Source organism: Hyperolius riggenbachi, chromosome 1 (genome assembly GCF_040937935.1).
Source record: "Hyperolius riggenbachi isolate aHypRig1 chromosome 1, aHypRig1.pri, whole genome shotgun sequence".
In the NCBI taxonomy this organism is placed as follows: domain Eukaryota; kingdom Metazoa; phylum Chordata; class Amphibia; order Anura; family Hyperoliidae; genus Hyperolius; species Hyperolius riggenbachi.
The window spans coordinates 273,614,846-273,642,527 of record NC_090646.1 but is presented as its reverse complement, the minus strand read 5'-3'; the positions used below and the strand labels follow the sequence as shown (position 1 = coordinate 273,642,527).

The 27,682-nt window shown below is 44.2% G+C and overlaps 2 protein-coding genes across 2 annotated transcripts in view; one reads left to right on the top strand and one right to left on the bottom strand.

Annotated features, from left to right (window-relative positions):
* Positions 1 to 27,682, top strand: part of SMIM18 (small integral membrane protein 18) — a 74,334-nt gene that overhangs the window by 21,682 nt on the left and 24,970 nt on the right. The window contains exon 2 of the mRNA XM_068233599.1: positions 1,090 to 1,318. The gene's annotated coding sequence lies outside the window, so the exon portion shown is untranslated. The remainder of the gene's footprint in view (positions 1 to 1,089; positions 1,319 to 27,682) is intronic.
* GTF2E2 (general transcription factor IIE subunit 2) overlaps positions 279 to 27,682 on the bottom strand; it is a 93,990-nt gene continuing 66,586 nt past the window's right edge. The window contains exons 5-8 of the mRNA XM_068233598.1: positions 23,381 to 23,563; positions 19,410 to 19,503; positions 2,079 to 2,194; positions 279 to 919 (exon numbers count right to left, since the gene is read on the bottom strand). Coding sequence (XP_068089699.1) covers positions 800 to 919; positions 2,079 to 2,194; positions 19,410 to 19,503; positions 23,381 to 23,563 — 513 coding nt within the window. The 3' untranslated portion in view covers positions 279 to 799. The remainder of the gene's footprint in view (positions 920 to 2,078; positions 2,195 to 19,409; positions 19,504 to 23,380; positions 23,564 to 27,682) is intronic.

Below are 27,682 nucleotides of genomic sequence, written 5' to 3'. Positions count from 1 at the left end.
ATCAAACAGTGATATGCTGCAGTTCAAAATATTTTCAATAGATTTCATGGTGATATCTATTGTCAATCTTTGTGCAGTGTGTGGGGGGAGGGGGTTTGATCCTCAGATTGGATTCAGATGAGAGAGGAATGATCCATTTGTCACATTGTATGGCAACCTGTGTTCGCTTAGACAATCATAACTCTTCATATTTGATGGGATTAAACCACAAGCAAGGTCAGTAAAACATGCCAGAAGTCTACAGATCAACAATTATTTGTAGTACAGAAATATCAGGCTTTTTAGATGTTTAATTAGCTAATTTTATTAAACAAAACAGGCAAATAGACACTCCAGTTATGCATATAAAATATTGTTTTTGAGTGCTGTAACAACTTCACACACTGGGAAAAGGGAAAAACAAAAGCTTTGGGAATAGTCCCATTTCTATACACACTAGTCTATTGCTATATACACGGCATACCAAACGCATCTGCCAACTGTTGAGATGGTTGGTATCTTCAAGCAACTCCTAAGACTTGCCATACAAATCACACAGTGCCAGTGTCAGCCACATGCTGAATCACAGGAGGGAATAACACTTCAGTCACGTGACTGAAACCCAAGGCTTTAATACTTAGCCAGATCTTATAAGGCAGGAGTCAGAATGCCTCTGATCTCTAAGAAAGGGAGCACTTGACTGTATAAATTAACTAAATAGTCTGGCTTATCAGGATCCAGGCTCCAAGTTAATGAGCTTTAAAGAAAGTCTATGGTGAGGTTCCTCTGTAAACATCCACGTCTCATGATGGCGTCATTACTACGGTTTGCCAGGGGTAACATCTGTGTAATCTTTCAGCACTCCTGCCAGATGGTCATTGTGAGTCTTAAACCTGCGCTTCTTCTGCGACGTGGACTTCTTCCTCTTCTGTACGGGAATCTGAAAGGTTGAGGTGTTTACATAGATCAAAACTCTATACAGTGCAACAATACTGTGATCATGCATGCATTATTAATAAAATGTATGTGTTTTTTTTAACACCTCCTCTCTAAAGTCATTTAAGTGCAGATTATTATTTTTTTTAAAGTCCCCTAAATTCCTTTTTTTAGGAAAAGAGTGACAGCCATGCAACTTTCACTGCTCCATGCTTACCTTTGGCCAGAGTTCTCAAGAGCTGTGCTGCCTTCCGGGAGGAGACAAGAGGCCAAGCTGCTGCTGCACCAGCCCCTCCTAATATCATCTTAACTACTCCCCCAAACAGCTGTATTACCGCTCAAACAGTGATGAAAACAACCAAAAAGGAGTCATATGACCACCACTGTTCCATTTAAGAAAAAGGTATTTTGGGTAATCATTTTTTAACACTTCAAGTAAACCAGAGGGGTGGAAACAGTTTAATATATACCTACCTCGGTGTTCTAGAGGAAAGTACATTAAGGCAGGCACATTTATGATTATACTGGAAAGCTTGTAATGCAGGATCATGATGTAGAATACTACAATTCCAAATTACATGTCATTGTTCATCCGTATTTAGAGGTTTCTGAATCACCTGCCTGCAACAATCATTCAGCCAGTGGAGTCAGAGCTCCAAAGCTCTATTCTTGTTCTGGGTCAGTGATTGAAAACGGTATGACAGAGGATCAGCACTAGTCAGGCCAGTAGCACAAGTAGCATAAGGGAGTCGTCAGTAGTGCTGTCCATTTCTATATTCCTCTCACTTTAGGTTTCCCTTTAGCCTTAGACTCCAGAGAGCTACTAACAGATTGAAGCGTTACACACAGAAATCTAAAAAAAAAAACCTCTCCTTGCATTATAACATGGCTATAACTGGGGCAGCCATAGTTGACTTCTCCACATTGGAGACTTGCCACACAAAGTAATAAGTGATGTCCATCAGCACCCAGGAGTAACACACACACACACACACACACACACACACACACACACACACACACACACACACACACACACACACACACACACACACACACACACACACACACACACACCACCTAAATGGGTGAACAAACTGTATGAACAAGAGAACATACATGTTGTACTTCCAATGTATTAGCATCTTAACTGAAATACATACAACTTTCTTTGGTCCGGTTTCCTGCATTGAAGAAATGCCCTGCCTCTTCAGATACTCCTCGATCTTCTCATCATCCATAGAGTCAACTGGGACACTCCTCCACAGCTTCTGAAATTCTAAAACATTACATCAGTATTACGAGAAGTCTAAACAGAAACCTTAACTGTGATTCACATAGGTATGAATGCTTAAAATTCAGTTCAGTTCAATTAAGTTCTGTTACTCTACAAAAAAACAAAAAGAAGGACTACGGTACTTAACACTACTCTTCAGTACTCTATATACATACATATACAAACCCTAGATCTTTTTAAGTTTCCAGCTATTAGGAGGCAAGCGTGCAAATTCCTTACCTGGGTGGAATTAGAGAGAACTAGTTCAAAGAGCTTAGTAAGCATTTGTGCCATTACAGTCACATATACTTACTAACGGGAAGAACACAATGCTTCGTAACTCCAGATCAGCCTTTATTTATCAGAAAAAGATCCTCTTATTATTTCTGCTCATGATTGCACCTTTTCTAATCTTTCAGCGAACCTGACCACTTTCTAGCATGACCCAGCCACGGTTGAGACTGTATAAAACGAATAGCAGGAACCTTTAGAGGAAAAAAAAAAAACATTCCAAGTTTTCTTATGGTCTCCGGTGTTCCTAATTTTAGGGAAACTTTAGCATACTGTATGTTTTAGGTTTCTGATTTCACCATTTACCTCAATAGAAGAGTCAACCCTTTTGGAGTTTTATGACATCTAAATACCGCCCTAAACAATTATAGAAAAGTGTTGTTTGTGGTTTGTCAGATCTCTAGTGATGACAGTCAGATATCTGATACAATGCATGTCGAGAGGACCAGTGAAGCAGGTGGTACTATATTCTTGTGTATTTATGAATGGTGTAGCTCTTGTTGACAGTGCCTATGTGAATGCACATCCCAGGAATGAAGGAAGTAGTCAGAGCCTTCGGTTGGCATTTCTGGTATTCTAGGCCCTGCTCAAAGGAGAAGAGGGAGAAGCACTAAATGGCTGAAAGCTATTCTTCTTTACTTGGCATAGTAATGATGCTAAATGTCATGTCGTCATGCCAGAGTATAAACAGTCACACTCTACACTGTAGAGTCTACAGTGTCTGCAAACTGCATGTGAGAACTCGAAATCCAACATACTATCAGAATATCAGAATGCTAGAAGGAGAACAATAGAACCCGGACAAAAGGACCGTAATTTTGCCATGCAGAGTGGCACATAGCAGTTTTTCTGGTCCTAATGCCAGGAGAGCACCAGCCGTCCTTCTATTAGTGCTATGGAGCTGCACATTATCCCAGTAATGCAGCTGGCACTAATAGATTAACAGGCGGTTCTCCCCTGGCGTTAGGGCTGGTAAAATTGTCTACTAGCTTTCGTGCATCGACCCCATTGAGAACCACTATTTTTTATTTTTAAAAATATTTATACACAATTAACAAATCAGTATGCTTTTTAATATGCTTTCCATATCTTTTTTGCTTTTAATCTTGTGGCCTGCAATCGCCGCTGGAATCCATGGATCAGGTGAGCTGCTGCTGCCAACTGTACTATACACGAGCAGTGGAGGAGGACACAGGTGGTTTGGGGGGGAGGGGGGGGTACAGGGGCACAAGGCAGGGGAGTCCCTGACATCTCTTCAGGTGGTTCTCGACATCTGTGGGCGTTCGTTAGTTGGGAACTCCCTGTCTTTAGAACAGGGACTTCTCCCCATTTCTGGGGGAGAAAAAGGGAGTCTTCTATTTCGAAAAATACAATATTTTCCTAATAAGGTCAACCTCTTCCGGGGGTCTAAACCTAACTTACCTTCAAATGTTGACCTCTTACTAATACCCAAGCCTAACCTTTAATCCCAACAGCTAATGCTTACTATAATACCCTAACACTAACCTTCACCCTAAACAAAATCTTGTCTGCTTTGGCTTTAGTGTTCAAAGCCTGCCAATAACATGGGATATCAGTCTCTGTGACTGCTGGCACATGCCAAGGATAGTGTTACTAAATACTGAAAGGAATCGCACACATGTAAAAAAGGCACCTGGAAAAAGGGCGCAGGGGATTGCTGCTAGTAGAATATTGGTATAGTTACCGATATTCTACTACTTAAAGGACAACTGAAGTGAAAAAAACATGGAAGCTACCATATTTATTTCCTTTTAAACAATACCAGTTGCCTGGCCGCCATGCTGATATATTTGGCTGCAGAAGTGTCTGAAAAACACCAGAAACAAGCATGCAGCTCATCTTGTCAGATCTCACAATAAAGTCAGAAACACCTGATCTGCTGCATGCTTGTTCAGGGCCTATGGCTGAAAGTATTAGAGGCAGAAGAGGCAGAAGATAAGCAGGATGTATAAGATAAACTAGTATTGCTTAAAAGAAAATAAATATGGCAGCCTCCATATCACTCTGGCTTCAGTTGTCCATAAAGTCTGATCATACAATATCTGTATATTACTAATATTTTACTCTGATGTAATCTATCCCTAGTCTCACACAGAACCCACCTTCTGATTCCTAACCCTTAACCCCCTTCTACCAATGCCTATCCCTTAATCTTCTCTCTACCGATGCCCACCCTTAACCACCCCCACCCCTGAAGCGCCTAACCCTTAACCCCCTACCCTGCTGAAAAATAAAGTTACATTGGGGCACTTGAGGCTGCAGAGCTGGGGAGTCAGAGCAATTTTGCGTACCTGGAGTCAGAGGTTTCAATAAATTGAGGAGTCGGATGATTTTTGAACGAAATCCATAGCCTTTGTAAAAATTAGACTAAGGAGTCAGAGTCGAGGAGCAATTTTGTGTACCTGAAGCGAAGGTTTCATAAACTGAGGAGTCGGATGATTTTTGTACCGACTCCACAGCCCTGCGAGGCTACCGATACGAAAGTGGGCTCTGGGGCTACCGATCATGCAAATTGTGGGTATTAATGGTGGGTGCGAATACCCAGTAGCCTTGGGCAGCCAAATGTAGCTTTATTAACCTCCTGCCGATTGCGTCACGCCGATGGGCGTGGCCACGGCGGCAGCTCCAGGACCGCCTAACGCCGATCGGCGTAAAGTCCTGGGGCCAGCTAATGCAGGAGATCACACACAGGCTGCGTACGCATCTCCTGCTTGGGGAAAGGGGGGGGAGCTACGCCCCACCTTCAGTCTTCGATCACGGCTCGGGAGTGTGTTAGACGGCAAAACCGCTGTCTATAAAGTTTGTACAGCGCTGCGATCTGGTGCAGCGCTGTACTGGGGACAGCTGTGTGACACGGCTGTCCCCTCCATTGGCCCAGGAGTAATAGGCTGTCATAGGCTAAAGCCTATGACAGCCGATCACAGTGATAGGCTGGCGGGGGGAGGAAGGGAGTGGCCACTGCAGGGGAAATAAAGAAAAAAAACACTTTTTATCCTAACGGACCAGAGCAATTTTCAGTTGTCAGCGCTCCTCCCTTTTATTCCCTAATAACTTTATTACTACTTATCACAAGAAAATGATCTATACCTCGTTTTTTTCGCCACCAATTAGGCTTTCTGTGGATAGTACATTTTGCTAAGAATTTTTTTATTCTAAATGCATTTTAATGAGAAAAACAGAAAAAAAAATCATTTCTCAGTGTTCAGCCTGTATAGTTTTAAAATTAAACATTCTCCTGTGGATAAAACAAACACGTTTTATTTTCCCAGTGGTCCCGATAATTAAACCGTTTAGATTATGTCCCTACCACAATGTATGGCGACAGTATATTATTTTGAAATATAAGTGGTTATTTTTCTGTTTGTTCTGGCCATAATTACAAGCCCCTATGTAATAAATTAAAATTAAATTTTCCCCCATAAAATATAGAATAAAAAAAGCTGAGTCCCTAAGGCAACTATTTATTTTTTTTTTTTAACCACTTGCCGACCAGTGGATTTTACACTGATCGGTGCTGCGTGGGCTCTACAGCCCGCAGCACCGATCAGGAGTCCAGCAGGGCGATCAGACTACCCCCCTTTTTTCCCCACTAGGGGGATGTCCTGCTGGGGGGGTCTGATCGCCGCCGGCCATCTGCGTTTTGCGGGGGGGGCTTCTCAAAGCCCCCCTCCGCAGCCATTTCTGCCCTCCCGTCCTTACCTCCCTCCCTCCCTCTCTCCGTAATGCGCAGGACGGAGTTCCGTCCTGCGCATTGTAGGATAGGCTTCAGCCTATCATATGCCGGCGATCCCCGGCCAATCAGAGGCCGGGGATCGCCGATCTGCCTGACGGCGCTGCTGCGCAGCAGCGCCGTATGATGTAAACAGCGGGGATTTCTTCCCCGCCTGTTTACATTTTGCCGGAGAGCTGCGATCGGCGGCTCTCCGGCTGTTCACGGAGACACCCTCCGTGAACTGACATGGAAAGGCCGCTCGGTCGAGCGGCCGTTTCCATGGTAACCCGCAGACGACCAGTTTACGCCAATCGGCGTTAGCTGGTCGTCAAGAGGTTAAGCTGATTTTTTTTTTTTTACAAGTGTTTTTTTGGGGGGGGGAGGGTTGGAAGTGTAATTTTATTAATGATGTGTATATACTTGAAAATGTATGTATTTTGTAGGTGTAATATACTTTTTGGCCACAAGATGGCGCTAGTGAACACTCATAGGACGTGTTCATTTTTTTTTTTTTTTTTTTTTACACTTTATTAAACTGTTACATTTCCTGTTTATGTGAATGGACGTAGCCGCTGTTCGCGGTCACGTCCATTCACTCCAGGCACTGCGATTGGGTAGAGGACTGTTCGGTCCTCTTCCCCAATCACCCAGCACGGGATCCCGACGGTAATGGCGGCGGTAGCGGCGGACACACGGCGGTAGCAGCGGCGGGAATGCGCGACGTATTAAAACGTCATGTTGCTGTTAATAGCGGTAAGCATGACGTTTTAATACGTTAGGATGGCGGTAAATGGTTAAAAAAAAAACAAGTAACTGTATGAATTAATTTGAATGTATAGGTGCCCAGATCTCAGCTGGTAAAGGCTTCAAAATTTTAGTGGTTTATCTTCCCCTCGGAGATGCTGACCCATTTCTACAGGAATTCTCAGAACTTCTGGCCATGCTGACTCTGTCTTATCCGAGATGGATCCTCCTTGGTGACTTCAACGTCTGGGCTGATGACACTCAATCACAAGATGCAAATGAACTAATAAATCTCATGGGTGGACTAGGCTTCACACAAGTTGTAAAATCAGCCACAGAGGAGGGCATACGCTAGACTTACTGTTCCACTTTGGAATGGACATTAGTAACATAACAGTAACCCCAGTGGTGTGGTCAGACCATCACATAATACAGTTTACTATTGAACATCACCCTATCAAGCAGCACCCTAAAGAAACAATCAAAATCTGTCCCCTGAATAAATTAACACCGGAGAGGATAACTGCCAACCTGGTTTTTACAAATCTGCTCCACAGTCAAATGGACCCAAACACTCTAGTAACCCAGTACAACAACACGATATATGAAACACTTGACAGTATTGCCCCATGGCGCACCAAATCAGCAACCAAAAAGCAGAAAGCCAATTGGTTTGACAAAACCATCATGGATCTAAAAAAGAAAGGGCGCAGACTAGAAAGACAGTGGCGTAAATCAGGGTCTGAGGAGCACAAATCTAGCCTAGTTCAACACCTAAGAAAGATACCAACAAGCAATAACCAAGAAAAAAAAATTAGAGACTTTATCTCTCACAAAATATCTACAGCCCACAGAGCTGCTTAACTATTCCACACAGTGGAATCACTCTGCAATCCTTCCTGTCTAAAAGCCCCAACCACATTCTCCAGGGAAAGGTGTGAAGAATTCTCTGCCTTCTTCACAAACAAGATGTCTGCCATCCATGCCAGCATTACAACAACATCAATTGACCACTGGACTTTGCATATGCCTACTACCGTACCACCATGGCAAATCTTTGACACTGAGTGAAGATGATTTTGCAATCCTCATTCAAAGTCTCCGCCCCACTACCTGCAACCTGGATCCTGGCCCAACTGGATCCTTAACCACTTCCCGACCGCCGTATATACAATTGGTGGCCGGGAAGTGGACTCCGCAAGGACCGCCGTATTGACAAATGGCGGCGGTCCTTGTAGGGGCATGGGCGGAGCGATCGCGTCATCCGTGACGCGATCCTCCGCCTCCGCCTGGCTCCGCTCACCCGCCGCAACATCCCGCCGGCCATACGGAAGCGCCGGCGGGATGTTAACACAACGATCGCCGCATACAAAGTGTATAATACACTTTGTAATGTTTACAAAGTGTATTATACAGGCTGCCTCCTGCCCTGGTGGTCCCAGTGTCCGAGGGACCACCAGGGCAGGCTGCAGCCACCCTAGTCTGCACCCAAGCACACTGATTCCCCCCCCCCCCCCCGCCACAGATCGCCCACAGCACCCCCCCCTGCCCACCCCCCAGACCCCTGTTTGCACCCAATCACCCCCCTAATCACCCATCAATCACTTCCTGTCACTATCTGTCAACGCTATTTTTTTTTTATCCTCCCACCTGCCCCCTCCTGATCACCCCCCACCCCTCAGATTCTCCCCAGACCCCCCCCCCCCCCCCTGTGTACTGTATGCATCTATCCCCCTGATCACCTGTCAATCACCCGTCAATCACCCCCTGTCACTGCCACCCATCAATCAGCCCCTAACCTGCCCCTTGCGGGCAATCTGATCACCCACCCACACCAATAGATCGCCCGCAGATCCGACGTCCGATCACCTCCCAAGTGCAGTGTTTACATCTAGTCTCTACCCTAAACACCCACTAATTACCCATCAATCACCCCCTATCACTGTTACTCATCAGATCAAACCCTAATCTGCCCCTTGCGAGCACCCAATCACCCGCCTACACGCTCAGATTGCCCTTAGACCCCCCCTTATCAATTCGCCAGTGCAATATTTACATCTGTTCTCCCATGTAATAACCCACTAATTACCTGTCAATCACCTATCAATCACCCATCAATCACCCCCTGTCGCTGCCACCCATCAATCACCCCCTGTCACTGCCACCCATCAATCAGCCCCTCACCTGCCCCTTGCGGGCAATCTGATCACCCACCCACACCAATAGATCGCCCGCAGATCCGACGTCCGATCACCTCCCAAGTGCAGTGTTTACATCTAGTCTCTACCCTAAACACCCACTAATTACCCATCAATCACCCCCTATCACCACCTGTCACTGTTACCCATCAGATCAGACCCTATCTGCCCCTTGCGGGCACCCAATCACCCGCCTACACGCTCAGATTGCCCTTAGACCCCCCCTTATCAATTCGCCAGTGCAATATTTACATCTGTTCTCCCATGTAATAACCCACTAATTACCTGTCAATCACCTATCAATCACCCATCAATCACCCCCTGTCGCTGCCACCCATCAATCACCCCCTGTCACTGCCACCCATCAATCAGCCCCTCACCTGCCCCTTGCGGGCAATCTGATCACCCACCCACACCAATAGATCGCCCGCAGATCCGACGTCCGATCACCTCCCAAGTGCAGTGTTTACATCTAGTCTCTACCCTAAACACCCACTAATTACCCATCAATCACCCCCTATCACCACCTGTCACTGTTACCCATCAGATCAGACCCTATCTGCCCCTTGCGGGCACCCAATCACCCGCCTACACGCTCAGATTGCCCTTAGACCCCCCCTTATCAATTCGCCAGTGCAATATTTACATCTGTTCTCCCCTGTAATAACCCACTGATTACCTGTCAATCACCTGTCAATCACCTATCAATCACCCCCTGTCACTGCCACCCATCAATCACCCCCTGTCACTGCCACCCATCAATCACCCCCTGTCACTGCCACCCATCAATCAGCCCCTAACCTGTCCCTTGCGGGCAATCTGATCACCCACCCACACCAATAGATCGCCCGCAGATCAGACGTCCGATCACCTCCCAAGTGCAGTGTTTACATCTGTTCTCTACCCTAAACACCCACTAATTACCTATCAATCACCCCCTGTCACTGCTACCTATCAGATTAGACCCCTATCTGCCCCTAGGGCACTCAATCACCCGCCCACACCCTCAGAACGCCCTCAGACCCCAGTCCTGATCACCTCGCCAGTGCATTGCTTGCATCTATTCCCCCCTCTAATCACACCTTGAGACACCCATCAATCACCTCCTGTCACCCCCTAGCACACCTACCCATCAGATCAGGCCCTAATTTGCCCCGTGTGGGCTCCTGATCACTCGGCCAAACTCTCAGATCCCCCTCAGACCCCCTTCCAATCACCTCCCCAGTGCATTGATTGCATCTATTTTCCCCTCTAACCACCCCCTGAGACACCCATCAATCACCTCCTGTCACCCCCCTAGCACTCCTATACATCAGATCAGGCCCAATACAACCTGTCATCTAAAAGGCCACCCTGCTTATGACCGGTTCCACAAAATTCGCCCCCTCATAGACCACCTGTCATCAAAATTTGCAGATGCTTATACCCCTGAACAGTCATTTTGAGACATTTGGTTTCCAGACTACTCACGGTTTTGGGCCCGTAAAATGCCAGGACGGTATAGGAACCCCACAAGTGACCCCATTTTAGAAAAAAAGACACCCCAAGGTATTCTGTTAGGTGTATGACGAGTTCATAGAAGATTTTATTTTTTGTCAAAAGTTAGCGGAAATTGATTTTTATTGTTTTTTTTTCACAAAGTGTCATTTTTCACTAACTTGTGACAAAAAATAAAATCTTCTATGAACTCGCCATACACCTAACGGAATACCTTGGGGTGTCTTCTTTCTAAAATGGGGTCACTTGTGGGGTTCCTATACTGCCCTGGCATTTTAGGGGCCCTAAACCGTGAGGAGTAGTCTAGAAAACAAATGCCTCAAAATGACCTGTGAATAGGACGTTGGGCCCCTTAGCGCACCTAGGCTGCAAAAAAGTGTCACACATGTGGTACCGCCGTACTCAGGAAAAGTAGTATAATGTGTTTTGGGGTGTATTTTTACACATACCCATGCTGGGTGGGAGAAATCTCTCTGTGTAAAAAAAATCAAAAGATTGTCATTTACAGAGATATTTCTCCCACCCAGCATGGGTATGTGTAAAAATACACCACAAAACACATTATACTACTCCTGAGTACGGCGGTACCACATGTGTGGCACTTTTTTACACCCTAAGTGCGCTAAGGGGCCCAAAGTCCAATGAGTACCTTTAGGATTTCACAGGTCATTTTGAGAAATTTAGTTTCAAGACTACTCCTCATGGTTTAGGGCCCCTAAAATGCCAGAGCAGTATAGGAACCCCACAAATGACCTCATTTTAGAAAGAAGACACCCTAAGGTATTCCGTTAGTAGTACGGTGAGTTCATAGAAGATTTTATTTTTTGTCACAAGTTAGCGGAAATTGATTTTTATAGGTTTTTTTCACAAAGTGTCATTTTCCGCTAACTTGTGACAAAAAATAAAATCTTCTATGAACTCACCGTACTTCTAACGGAATACCTTGGGGTGTCTTCTTTCTAAAACGGGGTCATTTGTGGGGTTCCTTTACTGCCCTGGTATTTTAGGGGCCCTAAACCTTGAGGAGTAGTCTTGAAACAAAATGTCGCAAAATGACCTGTGAAATCCTAAAGGTACTCATTGGACTTTGGGCCCCTTAGCGCAGTTAGGGTGCAAAAAAGTGCCACACATGTGGTATCGCCGTACTCGGGAGAAGTAGTATAATGTGTTTTGGGGTGTATTTTTACACATACCCATGCTGAGTGGGAGAAATCTCTCTGTAAATGGACAATTGTGTGTAAAAAAAAAATCAAAAGATTGTCATATACAGAGATATTTCTCCCACCCAGCATCGGTATGTGTAAAAATACACCCCAAAACACATTATACTACTTCTCCTGAGTACGGCAATACCACATGTGTGGCACTTTTTTGCAGCCTAACTGCAATAAGGGGCCCAAAGTCCAATGAGCACCTTTAGGCTTTACATGGGTGCTTACAAATTAGCACCCCCCAAAATGTGAGGACAGTAAACACACCCCACAAATGACCCCATTTTGGAAAGTAGACACTTCAAGGTATTCAGAGAGGGGCATGATGAGTCCGTGGCAGATTTCATTTTTTTTTTGTCGCAAGTTAGAAGAAATGAAACTTTTTTTTTTGTCACAAAGTGTCATTTTCCGCTTGTGACAAAAAATAATATCTTCTATGAACTCACTATGCCTCTCAGTGAATACTTTGGGATGTCTTCTTTCCAAAATGGGGTCATTTGGGGGGTATTTATACTATCCTGGAATTCTAGCACCTCATGAAACATGACAGGTGGTCAGAAAAGTCATAGATGCTTGAAAATGGGAAAATTCACTTTTTGCACCATAGCTTGTAAACGCTATAACTTTTACCCAAACCAATAAATATACACTGAATGGTTTTTTTTTTTTTTATCAAAAACATGTTTGTCCACATTTTTCGCGCTGCATGTATACAGAAATTTTACTTTATTTGAAAAATGTCAGCACAGAAAGTTAAAAAAATCATTTTTTTGCCAAAATTCATGTCTTTTTTGATGAATATAATAAAAAGTAAAAATCGCAGGAGCAATCAAATAGCACCAAAAGAAAGCTTTATTAGTGACAAGAAAAGGAGCCAAAATTCATTTAGGTGGTAGGTTGTATGAGCGAGCAATAAACCGTGAAAGCTGCAGTGGTCTGAATGGAAAAAAAGTGGCCGGTCCTTAAGGGGGGTAAAGCCCACGGTCCTCAAGTGGTTAATGCAGTACCCAGAGCTGATCAGGCCAGAACTTCACAAAATAACTCAGTGCTCCTTGCAAAGTGGACTTTTCCCAGAAGAACTAAAGAAAGCAATCATAAAAACCCTCTTGAAGAAACCATCACTAGATCCTGATTCTGCGACCAACTACAGACCTGTGGCGAACTTACCATTCCTATCAAAAGTTATCGAGAAAGCAGTCGCCAAACAGCTAGAAGCCAGGCTTACAGATAACAACATCTTTGATACTTTTCAGTCAGGATTCAGGAAAAGGCACAGCACTGAAACGGCATTAGTCTGAGTAATGAATGATCTACTTACTGCAAGGGACAAGGGTGATCGCTCAATTCTGATTCTTCTTGACTTGTCTGCAGCATTTGATACTGTGGATCATGAAATACTAATACAGTGACTGAATAGTTACTATGGCCTAAGGGGTACTGTTCTTAGCTGGTTTTAGACCTTCCCATCTGGCAGGACACAGCAAGTATGTCTGGGCACACACTACTCTAATCCAGTGCCACTTGCCTATGGAGTTCCACAGGGTTCTGTACTATGACCATTACTCTGCAGTCTACATGTTCCCACTGGGCAAAATAATCAAGAACTACGGCCTAGGATACCATTGTTATGCAGATGACACACAACTGTATCTGTCCTTCAAGCCTGGCACCCAAGACCTATCAGCATCCATAAATGCGTGTCTAGTGGATTTACAAAATTAGATGAACACCAGCTGGCTGAGGCTGAACTCTGACAAAACGGAGATGTTGGCAATAGGTGGTCCACACATGATGGATAAAGTTCAAAACGCTCACCACCTCAAACTAGCAATTGGGGAGATACCGTACAGTATAAAGACTGTGCGAAACCTTGGGGTGATCCTGGATGGAAATCTAAAACTCAGACAGCAGGTATCAGCTGTCAAGTCTTCCTTCTTCCATCTAAGAAATATAGCGAAATTCAAACACCTTATCCCAGCTGAAGACCTACCTGCCCTGGTTCATGCATTTGTATCCTCCCGCCTAGACTACTGCAACGCCCTGTTCATTGAATCTACAGATAAGGTTCTGCGCCCCTTACAACTAGTACAGAATGCTGCAGCTAGACTCCTAGCCAATGCCCCCGCAGCTCACACATCACCCCAGTACTGCAAACTCTTCACTGGTTGCCAGTAAAATGGAGAATCAATTTTAAGATCTGCCTGCTGACATTCAAGGCTCTACACCACATGGGACCCAAATACATAGTGGATCTATTGGAACTTTATGCCCCTCCACGCACCCTCCGCTCTGCCAACAAGATGAAGCTGGTTATTCCCAGGATACACTTAACATTTGGGGACATTTCCTATGCAGCCCCTACTTAATGGAACTCACTTCCACATTCAGTACAAGAGGCTCCTTTCTCTGGTCAGCTTTAAAAAAAAGGCTAAAAACTCACCTCTTTTCCCTAGCCTTTGAGACTGCATAATGCAGGGTCACAGCGCTTTGAGTCCCCAGGGAGAAAAGTGCTATAAAAATATTATTGTTATTGTTAAATAAATATAAAAAAAAAATAAAAAAAAGAGAGAAAACCTGAGGTGCAATCAGACCCCGCCAACAGAAAGCTCTGTTGGTGGGGAGAAAGGGGGGGGGGATCACTTCTTTGGTGTGTTGTGCGGCCCTGCAGCTTGGCTTTAAAGCTGCAGTGGCCAATTTTACTAAAAAAAAAAAAAAAAAGGCCTGCTCCTTAGGGGGTTTAACACGGTTGTACTTAAGTGGTTAACACTGCATTGCCGCATTCTGATTGCAACTATTTGCGGCCTTGAGCCCCCAAATTGGAATACACTGACGCTAACCGCAGCTTTTCCCATTATTACCTATGGTGGCGCCTTATTTTTCCAGATTCCCGCTCGTGCCTAAATTTGCTGCTTGTTAATTTGTGTTATGTTTATTCCAAACCAATTAGAACTATTAGACTTTCAGGCACTCAGTTGTAAAGGACAGCAGCAAGCAAAGAGAAAACATGTCTTTAATTTCTATGAACATTTTCCTTGCCAAGCACTCCTGACTCCCAAGCTGCTAACCTCTGCTAAATCACTGAGAATCCTTCAATATGTGAGATGTACATTTATGATGGGGAATGTTATCCCTGAAAATACCTGACCCAGGCAATTTCTTTATAAATCTGGGTCAGCGCTAAAACAACACATCTGCAATAAGAACATATTTGTATGGGATGCTAAGGACCCTTTTACAAGATTATGAAGTAAAATGGTCCACCAGGGCAGATCAGGCATTTCTAGAAAATATTATATGTACCCATTATGATCTGCCATCATTACTGAATGAAAGCAGCAAATGCTGCAGGAGTAAAATGACTATAGACAAGTGCTGCCACCCAGTGGACAAAAGGTATTACAACTATGCAGTAAAAAAAAAAAAAAAAAAAAAAAAAAAATGATAAACCCAAATTCACTAAATCTACCCAACAATCCTTAGTAATTTATCAATGGCTATCATAACCTACATTTAAGGGTTTTTTTTTCTGGTGCATATAAAAATGCTTTCGGTTTCAAGTTTTCTGAATAAAATGTAGAATCTATTGCACTATTTTTCTTTTAAAGGACGTCAAAATAAACGTATGAGAAAATCAACTAGGTCTATACTTCTCATAAAAATGACTTTTTTTTTTTTAGATATCCCACGGTTTTATTTTATTTATATATATATTATACTTAAGTTTTTACTGTTTCATTGTCGCTGCTCAGTGACACCTTCATTGAAGTATGCCAGAGCTCAAATTGACACTTTATCTCTTTTCTGCTTTCAGAAGCAATTTACTGACAGGAAAGTGCTTTATGGCTGTAATTACTTATCAGTGAGGGTTATGCTATAGTTTGACCCAGTCTGACGCAGACAGAAACTGTCACTTGCATACCTGATGTTTAACTCTTTCAGAGAGAGAAAGAAAAATAAGGAACACAGCCTAGTTATTTGTGTTCTTGGCACTGTACATACACATGTCTATATCATCATGTCACATGTCACCTCGGTTGTCCTTTAAAGGACAACTATCGCGAACATTTTAAAATCTAAAATACATGTAAGCACATACAAATAGGAAGTATTTTTCTCCTAGAGTAAAATGAGCCATACATATAAAAGCACTTGCTCCACTGCAGTTCAGTTCAACTTGCATATTTGCAAATATCCTTTCAAGGGAGTGCTTTTGTAAAGAATTACGTTACTGTATATATTCTCGCAAATAAGCCAAATTTTTCAGCACAAAAAATGTGCTGAAAATTCCCTCTTTCGGCTAATAGGTGAGACAGCTGGCAGTGCCTCCCACTGTGTCTGTGCCCCCGAGTGCAGCAGTGTGCTGATTACCCTGTTCCTGATCTGTGCAGCATTGCAGGCACAGCCTCTTTGGGGGGAGGCAATTAGTGCCCTGGTGAGTCCAGCTTAACCTTACGGATCATCCTTGGTTTGTCTAACTACAGCCATTCAGGAGACTCACAAGTAAATGGTGTCTGCAGAATAGTCATTTACATTGATGAACATTGCTGAAGCAAAGTTCCTAGGGGCACTAACAATTAGCAGATGTGGGTGCACATCTGGCTATGGGGAGCTGCCTCATGCTGAGGGCCAGCTGCATGACATAAGGCTCATACATGCTTTAAATTGTTATTTATTATGCTCATTAATGATTGTTTTGGGCAGCAGTTTAAGAACAAGTGATATACAGACACTCTACTTTTCTCCAGGTTTGGAAGCCTGTGCTGTGTGTGCGCATCTGGCCATTTATACTGGGTATCGGGAAGGCATCATACTGGGGGCACAACTTGCTATTTATACTGTAGAGGGGACTATATTGGGGAGGGCACTTATCTGCAAGTCAATCACTTTTTCCTGGTTTATGAGGGAAAAGTGGGTACCTTGGCTTATACACAGGTCAGCTTGTACGTGAGTATATACATACAGAGAATCTCCGCTAAATGGACCCTGAGCAGACGCCATGGGTTTGCATATAATCATACCCACATCTATTTGGTAAAGAGGAGAGCCCCTTATCTAAGTGCTCCTGCTCCCGGGCTGGCCGTGGTCAATTACATTGGATCGGTGACTAACAAAAAGTCACGCTGTGACCCAGAATAGGAAGCCTGCGGGTCCTCTCTGCGCATGCACAGGCTTCCTGGCTTTTTCCTCCTTTGTGTGTAAACTGCAATATGATGCTTGGCAGAGGGAGGGGGAAGAAGCCAGGAAGCTTGCACATGCGCAGAGAGGACCCGCAGGCATCCTATTCCGGGTCACAGCGTGACTTTATGTTAGAGTCACCGATCCAATGTAATTGATATAAAGAGATGGACTAGTCAAAAATATGTCACCTCTGTCAGCTTTTTACTACATACTGTGATAGCAACATAGTAATTTATAGTACATTATGTATGCATATATACAGTATGTATGTATGTATGTATGTATGTATGTATGTATCATTTTTTTCCTTTCATTATAAATATGCTGTTAAATAAGTGAGAAGGAAGATACTAAATGCAACTAACAAGACGCATGAAAAGCAGTGGTCTGAGGCAGGATGGAGGGGCGGGTCTTTGCAGCAGCATCTGCGGGGGGCGGGTCCTTGCGGCATGTGCGAACGTGGGTATTCACTGCACGTGTGAGGGCAGTATTCACAGCACCTGTGAGGTTGGGTATTCATAGCCTGTGTGAGGGCAGGTATTCAAAGCATGTGTGCTATGGTAACAGCAGAGCTTTCAGACTGAAACACCAATTCAGAGACCCAGTGGAAAACTGGTGTGTGTGTGTGTGTGTGTGTGTGTGTGTGTGTGTGTGTGTGTGTGTGTGTGTGTGTGTGTGTGTGTGTGTGTGTGTGTGTGTGTGTGTGTGTGTGTGTGTGTGTGTGTGTGTGTGTGTGTGTGTGTGTGTGTGTGTGTGTGTGTGTGTGTGTGTGTGTGTGTGTGTGTGTGTGTGTGTGTGTGTGTGTGTGTGTGTGTGTGTGTGTAACATGCAGTGGGTACTTAAAACAATACTTGATAGCAGTTTTGCTTCATCGGTTTCAACAGCAACGTAAAATCACAGCACAAGACCAGAGAATCACAGAATTGCTGTCATTGAGTTGTTACCTGAAGTAAGCAATTAGAATGCAATGGCATACAATAACTATATTAGGAATGCTCCACATAATAAAATCACCTCTGAATTATCATTATGTGTTTATACAGCACAGACATCTTCCACAGTGCTTGAAGATTTCTGAACATAGAAAAGGGTGGTTTGGACATGCTTACTCTACTCTTTCACAATAGACATAGGGTCATCTGCAGATGCTCCACATTTCATTTACAAAGTCTTTCTCTAAGTAACGGCACAGTGGATTGCACTCACACCTTGCAGCACTGGGTCCCCAGTTCAAATCTAGCCTGGACGATTTTTGCATGGAGCTTCCATGTTCTCTCCGTTTGCACTGGTTTCCTCCAGGATCCCAGCTATGCAGATAAGTTAGTTCGTTTCCCCCAAAATTGGCGTTAAGGTAACCATACATCTAGCGATGTATGGGCAGATTCGACCAAGAGACAAATCTCTCTCTAATCGAATCTGATTAGAGAGGGATCTGTCATCTGCCCATACACCCCAGGCCAATTCCCGATCAATTTCATGCTGAAATCTATCCCGAATCTGCCACCTCGCCGCCGCTGTCCCCTAAGTAAAATGTCCCCCTGTTCGCAGTGTAAAGTATACATTACCTGTCTGCAGCCTGTGCTTATCCCCCGATGGCTTCCAGGATTTCACCTGCATACACACGTGCCTCATGTGGCTTCCTAGTAAGGGCGCACGTGTGTAGGAAACCACGTGGGGCGTGCATGTATGGAGAGGGGAATGCACCCAGAGCATTGGAGGGACACGCGCAGGCCACGGACAGGTAATGTATACTTTACTCTGGGCACGGGGGGACATTTTACTTAGGGGACAGCGTTGGGGGTTTCATCGCGCTCGTCGTGAAATTGCACGCAGTTCCTGCCGCACACCCGATCAAGCAAATCGGCTCAACATCTTGCAGCGTCCAAGAAGGCAACCAATTTTTGTCCTAAAATTGGTTGCATTGTTGGTCCAGCATGCATTCGGCAGCGCCGATTTTCATCCAATTCGATTATAATAATCGAATCAGATGGTCGATCAGCCACCAAGTCATCTGATGTATGGCCACCTTAAGACTATGATAGAGAGTTAGGACTATGGGAGTAATTAGATTGAACACTCTGTAAAGCACTGCAGAAGATGTCAGCACTATATAAATACTAAATTGAATAAATAAAAAAAAAAAAAAAAAACCTGCCCTTTTTTTTGGTGATAATGACTTCATACCATCCAGCACTCTCCACTGTCACTCATGGCTCACTGAAGCCCAAGCAGGTCCCTGAAGACAGATAAAAATCCAACTCCAGACCTGAAATTCAGCCCGTCTCCACCCAGGTAAATCAGGGAACCTCTGTGGTGCTCAGAGTCCTGTTTACAGTACAGAGATCCAGTACAAGAATCTGGCTTACCTTCATCTACAGTAAATTGACAACTCTTGTCATTGTAGAATAGGATTTTCTTTTTGTCCGGTCTGGTTACAAATATTATCTGGTCTCCCAGTGCCTAGAGCAAGAGGAAATACATACAGGTTATGAAGGAAAGGCGTCCTAAGATACTTGCAATATCAAGGCACCAGTCCTTTGCCAGTCTTCTTTGTTCTACAAAATTAGAAGACTAAAGATGCCCGTTGTCCATATTAACCTTATTCTGCCTCTCATTCTGTAGTGCGCACTGGGAGGGAAAAGAAGACTCAGCCAGTTTATCAAAAAAAGCAGAAAGAAAACTGAAGCACAATTGGTGCTGCTTCCCAGGGCTGGTTTTCTTTGCTTTGATAAATCAGCCTGATAAAAACTAACAAACAGTGTCGCATCCTTAGTACTAGTCTAGCACGAACGTTTGTTGTTGAGCGCCATTCAAAGTGTGTATGAAATGATCGGAATAGCATCAGGAATCTTAAGATAAAAGTGGGTGCTAGGCCTTATAATTAAGTCCTTTTAAAGGCAAACTTTTAGGCCAGAAAAACACACACTTTAGCAGCCATCAGTGATTAAGCCCCCCTCCCCCTCCTCCTGGCAGTATGATTATTTCCGTATTTTAGGATCTTTGTAAAACGTATCAGACCCTATAAATCAGGGGGAAAAAAAATCATGCCTTCAGAATGCCTGCAGCAGCCCCTTCTCTCACTCACCTCCCTGGGCTCCAGCGCTGCAATTTTACCTCCATCCTCCGGGTGGCGCTGTAACTATGTAGTGAGATCAATGACTGCGATCTCACCAGAGTGATTAAGAGCCTCAGAGGACAGGAAGGAGAACAGTTACCACTGTCCAGATCCCCCAGGAGGTGGGTAAAAACGCCCACTGCTTGATATGCTCTGCATAGGAGCTCCATGTGCAGTAGCAATTTTCACTTACTATGCATGCGTAGGAGGCACGCAGCACAGGGGCCGTGCATGCAACTCAGGGACGGGGGCACAGGGCAACAGAGCAGAGCAATGTGGGGTGACAGTGAAGGCCCAAGAAGACTTGAGGGGGCTGGAAGAAGCCCCAGGTAAGTAACTGGGCACTGACTTTTTCACTTAAAGGGAACGCACGGGGTGAGAGGGATGGGGGGGCTTCTGCCATATTTATTTCCTTGTAAACAATGCCAGTTGACTGGCAGCCCTGTTGATCTTCTGGCATAAGTAGTGCGAGTCAAAACCCTGAAACAAGCATATGGCTAATTTAGTAAAAGAGTCAACTGAGTTAGAGAAGCTGCAAAAGTGTCTGAATAACACTAGACACAAGCATGCAGCTAATCTTTATCTTTATGTAGTGTGTGCAAAATGATAGTGGAGTGAAATCTTAGTCTTTCCCCAGACCTTAAATATTGCAAGTAAGTATGCAGCTAATCTGTCAGATCTGACAAGACTAGCTGCATGCTGTTTCTGGTGTTATTCAGATACTACTGCAGAGAAATAGACCAGCAGGGCTGCCAGGCAACTGGTATTGATTAAAAGGAAACAAACATGGCAGCCTCGGTATACCTCTTACTTCAGTTCCCCTTTAAAGGCATGCCCATGAGAGGTGTTCGGAGTCCCTTTAAAGGACAAATGAAAAGAGAGGGCTATGGAGGCTGCCATATTTATTTCCTTTTAAGCAATACCAGTTGCCTGGCAGCCCTGCCGATTCTCTGCCTCTAATACTTTCAGCCATAGACCCTGAACAAGCATGGAGCAGATCAGGTGTTTCTGACTTTAAAGTCAGATCTGACAGATTAGCTGCATGCTTGTTTCTGGTGTTATTCAGACACTTCTGCAGCCAAACAGACCAGCAGGGCTGCCAGGCAACTGGTATTATTTAAAAGGAAATAACCATGGCAGCCTCCATAGTCTTCTTACTTCAGTTGCCCTTTAAGGAGTGGGGAACGACTAAGACTTCACTCCACTATCATTTTGCCCACACTACATAAGGATTTTTAAGTCACACTGCAGCAAACCCTCATGCCTTGCGTAACATAACAATGGAGCTGCAGAAAGTTCATTTGGTGCGAAGAGGTCTCCCAATGGAGTGCTGGTACATGCTCTCTAGACTGGCATGTGGTCTTCAGATTACTGGGTAGAGCTGGTCAATGATACTGAACAAGTAAGGATAGAAATAAACCAACTCTTGTTTTGCCGTAGTAAACAGATATCCAATAAAAAGCTGCTATTTAAAGGACCACTGTCGCAAACATCATAAAATGTAAAATGCATGTAAACCTACACAGATAAAAAGTACGTTTCTCCCAGAGTAAAATGAGCCATAAATTACTTTTCTCCTATGTTGCTGTCACTTACAGTAGGTAGTAGAAATCTGACAGAACCGACAGGTTTTGGACTAGCCCATCTCATCATGGGGGATGCTCAGGTTTTTTTTTTCCCAAAAGTACTTAGTGAATGGCAGTTGCTCTGTCGAACTGCCAATGAAGTGTGCAGTGAGCAATGAGGCTGGCCAGCACCATGGCATAAGAGGCCTAGTCCACACTAGGTCCGGAAACGTATCCGTGGCTGCCTTTTTCAGCCCTGATGAAAAACGGAGTCCTGGATACTAATGTTAAAAATAGCAGCCAGCCTCACCCAAGAAAAAACCTGAACGGAAGGTCCGGATCTGCTGCATTTTTACGGACCACGGATACACGGATGGGTAGTGAAAAGCAATGAGAAAACGCATCTCCATCTCCACAGGCAAAATAGCAACAAAAAATGATGAGAAAACGGATAGCCTGAACTATATTATTGGCCCAAAAAATCCTCCCACTACCTTCCTAAGGATAGAGACGTTTTCTGTCCGTTTAAAACTGAACGGAAACTGATGCAAAACTGATGCACTTTGATCAGTTTTCGGTCTGGTGGTACTTCCCCTGATCCCGGACTGCAATGTCCGTCCTGCAACCGTGCCTAGTGTGGACCTAGCCTTAATCCTTTTCAGGCAGTACCCTTATAAAGAATAAAATTCTTGCTGAGAATCCTCCATGAAGAGATGGACTAGTCCAAATCCTGTCGGTTCTGTCAGATCTCTACTACCTACTGTAAGTGACAGCAACATAGGAGAAAAAGTCATGTATTGCTCATTTTACTCTGGATGAAACATACTTCTTATTAGTATGTTTACACATTTTAAATTTTACAATTTTTTTGCGATAGTGGTCCTATAAAGTATAGTGGTCTTTATGCTAGAACGCCCAAACTAAAACTGAATGTATTGATTCCAGGAATTCAATTCATAGAATAGACAGATGAACCTATTTATCCCCACAAAGTAAGAGCAATAAAATGGTTTCTCTAGCAGTGACTGGTGCTCTCATCTGAAGGCAGCTGTCTCCTTACAGTGCCCTATGAGAGGGGGTGTGTTGCAGACTGCCAAGGTGCCAGTTCATACAGAACACTGCACTATAGTCCAGTTCGCTCCTGAGGACATTAGTGTCAAGCATGAACGTGCAAAGAACACTATTTGAGCTTCCTCAGTACACACAGCATAGAATGTTGTACTTTCATTTAAGAGACCCTGGTTTCATTTGAGCTTAGCGTTCTGCCTGAGGTATGAGAACTTCCCCAATGTATTGCTATTCTTGTATGGATTTGAATGTTGAATACATGCAGAGTTAGCACTGTGCCATGTGTGCCACTGCCAACTGATATTTTCAAGCACTACTTCAATGCCAGTCAGAAAAATGGTGCAATTTTCAGCTACCTATAAGAGGATTAACATCCAGGAACCGCCTTACCTGTATCACTCCAACAAACACCCTTGCAACTGTAAAGTTACAACCTCATCGCACCACTACAATTAAACTGTACTTTAGCTGTAATGTGCCTGCCCTAGTAGTCCAGTTGTATTACAATAAAGTGTATTTTCTGTTTTATCGTTTATATTTCTATATTTTGCAGTTTTATAAATGACAGAGTGGTTAAACAAGCAGATACCTTAATTGCCTTTTGAGCATTGGGAAGTCCTTCTTCGATGTCTTCTAGTAAGATGCCCCCTAGTCCTCTCTGATCATGCTTGTCTAGGAGCCTCAGAAGAGCTTTCTTGTCTTTCAAGTTATACTTTGGCTTGAAGGCATACCTCCCATCAGTAACTTCAATTTTAGGGTTATTTGTAAGTGCCTGTGAAGAGTAATAAAAATACACAATGATACAATACAGTGTACGTCTGTATAAATAGAATAGTGTCACGGTTAACGTCACACAATGAGAAAATCTAAAGTTTCTGAGCATCAGGTTTGTTACTTATCAAAAGAAAAAAACCAACAACTGTTGCTTATTTAATACTAATGCTGGTGTTTGAATTAGGTGTAGTGAATTCGAACACCCGAATACTCCAGACTACCACTGTTCAGTGTCCGAACAAGTGGACAGGATCAGGAGGAGTTCACTGCTGTGCGTGTCACCTTGCACTTCACGTGACTCCGATACTTCCTTCTTCTGGTTTGGATAGAAGAAGCATTGGAGTCATAAAAAGCAATGTGACGCATTGGAGTCACGTAAAAAGCAATGTGACTCGCAAGGCAGTGAACTCCTCCTGACCCTGTCCGCTTACAAAGTGCTGAACAGCGGCAGACGGGAATATGCAGGTTTTTTATTCATCTGTGTAGAATTAGTAGTAGAGAATATTGGGAGCAACAAGACCATGAAGTCCAAAGAACACACCAGACAGGTCAGGGATAAATTTATTGAGAAATTTAAAGCAGGCTTAGGCTACAAAAAGATTTCCAAAGCCTTCAACATCCCACGGAGCACTGTTCAAACGTTCAAACGATCATTAAGAAATGGAAGGAGTATGGCACAACTGTAAACCTACCAAGACAAGGCCGTCCACCTAAACTCACAGGCCGAACAGGAGAGCGCTTGTCAGAAATGCAGTCAAGAGGCCCATGGTGACTCTGGACGAGCTGCAGAGATCTACAGCTCAGGTGGGGGAATCTGTCCATAGGACAACTATTAGTCGTGCACTGCACAAAGTTGGCTCTTATGGAAGAAGAAAGCCATTAACAGAAGAGCATAAGAAGTCCCGTTTGCAGTTTGCCACAAGCCATGTGGGGGACACAGCAAACATGTGGAAGAAGGTGCTCTGGTCAGATGAGACCAAAATGGAACATTTTGGCCAAAATGCAAAACGCTATGTGTGGCAGAAAACTAACACTGCACATCACTCTGAACACACCATCCCCACTGTCAAATACGGTGGTGGCAGCATCATGCTCTGGGGTTGCTTCTCTTCAGCAGGGACAGGGAAGCTAGTCAAAGTTGATGGGAAGATGGATGGAGCTAAATACAGGGCAATTTTGGAAGAAAACCTCTTGGAGTATGCAAAAGACTTGAGACTGGGGCGGAGGTTCACCTTCCAGCAGGACAACGACCCTAAACATAAAGCCAGGGCAACAATGGAAATGTTTAAAATAAAACATATCCATGTGTTAGAATGGCCCAGTCAAAGTCCAGATCTAAATCCAATCGAGAATCTGTGGCAAGATCTGAAAACTGCTGTTCACAAACGCTGTCCATCTAATCTGACTGAGCTGGAGCTGTTTTGCAAAGAAGAATGGGCAAGGATTTCAGTCTCTAGATGTGCAAAGCTGGTAGAGACATACCCTAAAAGACTGGCAGCTGTAATTGCAGCAAAAGGTGGTTCTACAAAGTATTGACTCAGGGGGCTAAATAATTACACACACCCCACTTTGTTTAGTTATTTATTTGTAAAAAATGTTTGGAATGTTGTATGATTTTCATTCCACTTCTCACGTGTACACCACTTTGCAAAGCTGTGGCGTCGAGGAGTCGGGGCAATTTTGAGCACCCGGAGTCGGAGTTGGAGTCAGAGTCGTGGTTTCATAAACTGAGGAGTCTGAGTCGAGTGACTTTCGTACAAAATCCACACCCCTGTTAAATATTAGACTGAGGAGTCGGAGTCGAGGAGTCGGGGCCATGTTGGTTACCCGGAGTTGGAGTCTGAGTCGTGGTTTCATAAACGGAGGAGTCGGAAGATTTTTTGTACCGACTCCACAGCACTGCCACTTTGTATTGGTCTTTCACGTGGAATTCCAATAAAATTGATTCAGGTTTGTGGCAGCAATGTGGAAAACTTCAAGGGGGCCGAATACTTTTGCAAGCCACTGTATAAAGATCATATGAGGAATTAACCACCCTGGCGTTCTATTAAGATCGCCAGGGCAGCTGCGGGAGGGTTTTTTTTTAATAAAAAAAAAACGATTTCATGCAGCCAACTGAAAGTTGGCTGCATGAAAGCCCACTAGAGGGCGCTCCTAATCCATATTTCTGATCGCCTCCGGCGATCCGCAGTAACAAGGAAGGCCGCAATGAGCGGCCTTCCTTGTTTCGTTTTGCTCGTCGCCATGGCGACGAGCGGAGTGACGTCATGGACGTCAGCCGACGTCCTGACGTCAGCCGCCTCCGATCCAGCCCTCAGCGCTGGCCGGAACTGTTTGTTCCGGCTGCGCAGGGCTCGGGCGGCTGGGGGGACCCTCTTTCGCCGCTGCACGCGGCGGATCGCCGCGCTGCAGCGGCGATCGGGCAGCACACGCGGCTGGCAAAGTGCCGGCTGCGTGTGCTGCTTTTTACAGCGAGCAAATCGGCCCAGCAGGGCCTGAGCGGCAGCCACCGGCGGTGATGGACGAGCTGAGCTCGTCCATACCGCTAAGGTGGTTAAAGGACACTCGATTTGAGAAGGATACGGAGGCTGCCACATTTACTTCCTTTTAAAAGGGAACCTGAACTGAGTAAAATGATTTAAAATAAACACATTATGCAGCTGCAAATGAATATTACATACAGTTGTGTTCAAAATTATTCAACCCCCAATGCCGGTGTAGTGAAAAATTCTGCTACCCATCATATTTTGCAACTTGCCATAGAGGACAGTGTATGACTGTGTAGGCGTGGCTCCTCTCTGTTAACACGCCTGTAATTTTTTGCAACCACAGAACCCATTGAGCTAGAAGGGGGATTGTTCCCTCCAGGGGGGTTATTAGTTGAGCAAGAGGGGGGATTGTTCCCTTCAGGGGGGGGGGTTATTAGTTGAGCAAGAAGGGGGATTGTTCCCTCCAGGGGGGGTTATTAGTTGAGCAAGAGGGGGGATTGTTCCCTCCAGGGGGGGGGGGGGGTTATTAGTTGAGGGAGGGGAGGGTTCTGTGTGAGAATAGGGTTTGGTTGGGTTGCATTTTCTGATACGGATAGGTTAAAGTCAATGGTTAGGTTGCACTTTCTGATAGCTATACCTATAAATAAGTGCAACCGGTTGCAAAATCTGTTAAAGTTGCAAAAAATTTCACCACACCGTAAAGGATTTTAGGGAATTTAGAGTACATTTGTAATTGTGTTCAGAATGAAATCTTACAAGGACCTTTTAAAGAACCAAATTCAACTAAAATGACATCAATTGTTTTTGTAATACAGTATTACATTTTTTTTTTGTGATTTCTTCATTGACACAATTATTCAACCCCTTAAAGAGTAACTGTCAGGCTGCAGAAGCTAATTTAAACCTCTATTCTCCTGTGTTAAACAGTTTAGAAGGAAGCCAAAAAGGCAATACTGTAGTTAAAAATCTCTCTTACATTTGATGTGTGCTTATCAGCAAAGCTGTTAGACCCAAGCTCTTAAGAGGACGCAAGCCGCATACCATACTGCAAAGCATTCTGGGGCCCTCCCCTCGGCTGCTAATGAGAAGTTACAGGATCAAGTTTCAGCAGCTTGTAACTCAGTCCAGCGCACAGCACTGATAAATCTCCGGGCAGAGTACACTGCAGGAGTCCGCTATTGTTCCTAGCCACATGGCTAATTAATATTCACTGCACACTAGTGTTATTCAGTACAAGCTTTTCTGTGATCAGGAAGCAGGCAGGACATCACGACACATTTGGCTTCATAGGAGACAGACAAACATGGAACCTGCCATGAGCTGTCAGGAACATCATTCTCTGCATATACTATATACAAATTCTGTGAAATCCAAACGTGGACAGTGAAATGCATATGTAATGTAAGTACAGCCAGTATTTAGCTACTGATATATGTGTTTATTTTCTCTGAGACCCTATACCTAACAGCTCCGCTTTAAAGACTACCACTCTTAAGAACAGAGGTTCATTCAAGTGTTTTCGATCAGGTATTGAAAACACCTGTGGATGTTAACAAGCAGCAATCAAGCATAATAAGCCCAAATTAGGCAGATTTAAAATGACTGTGATACTCAGCTCCTTCTAGTCA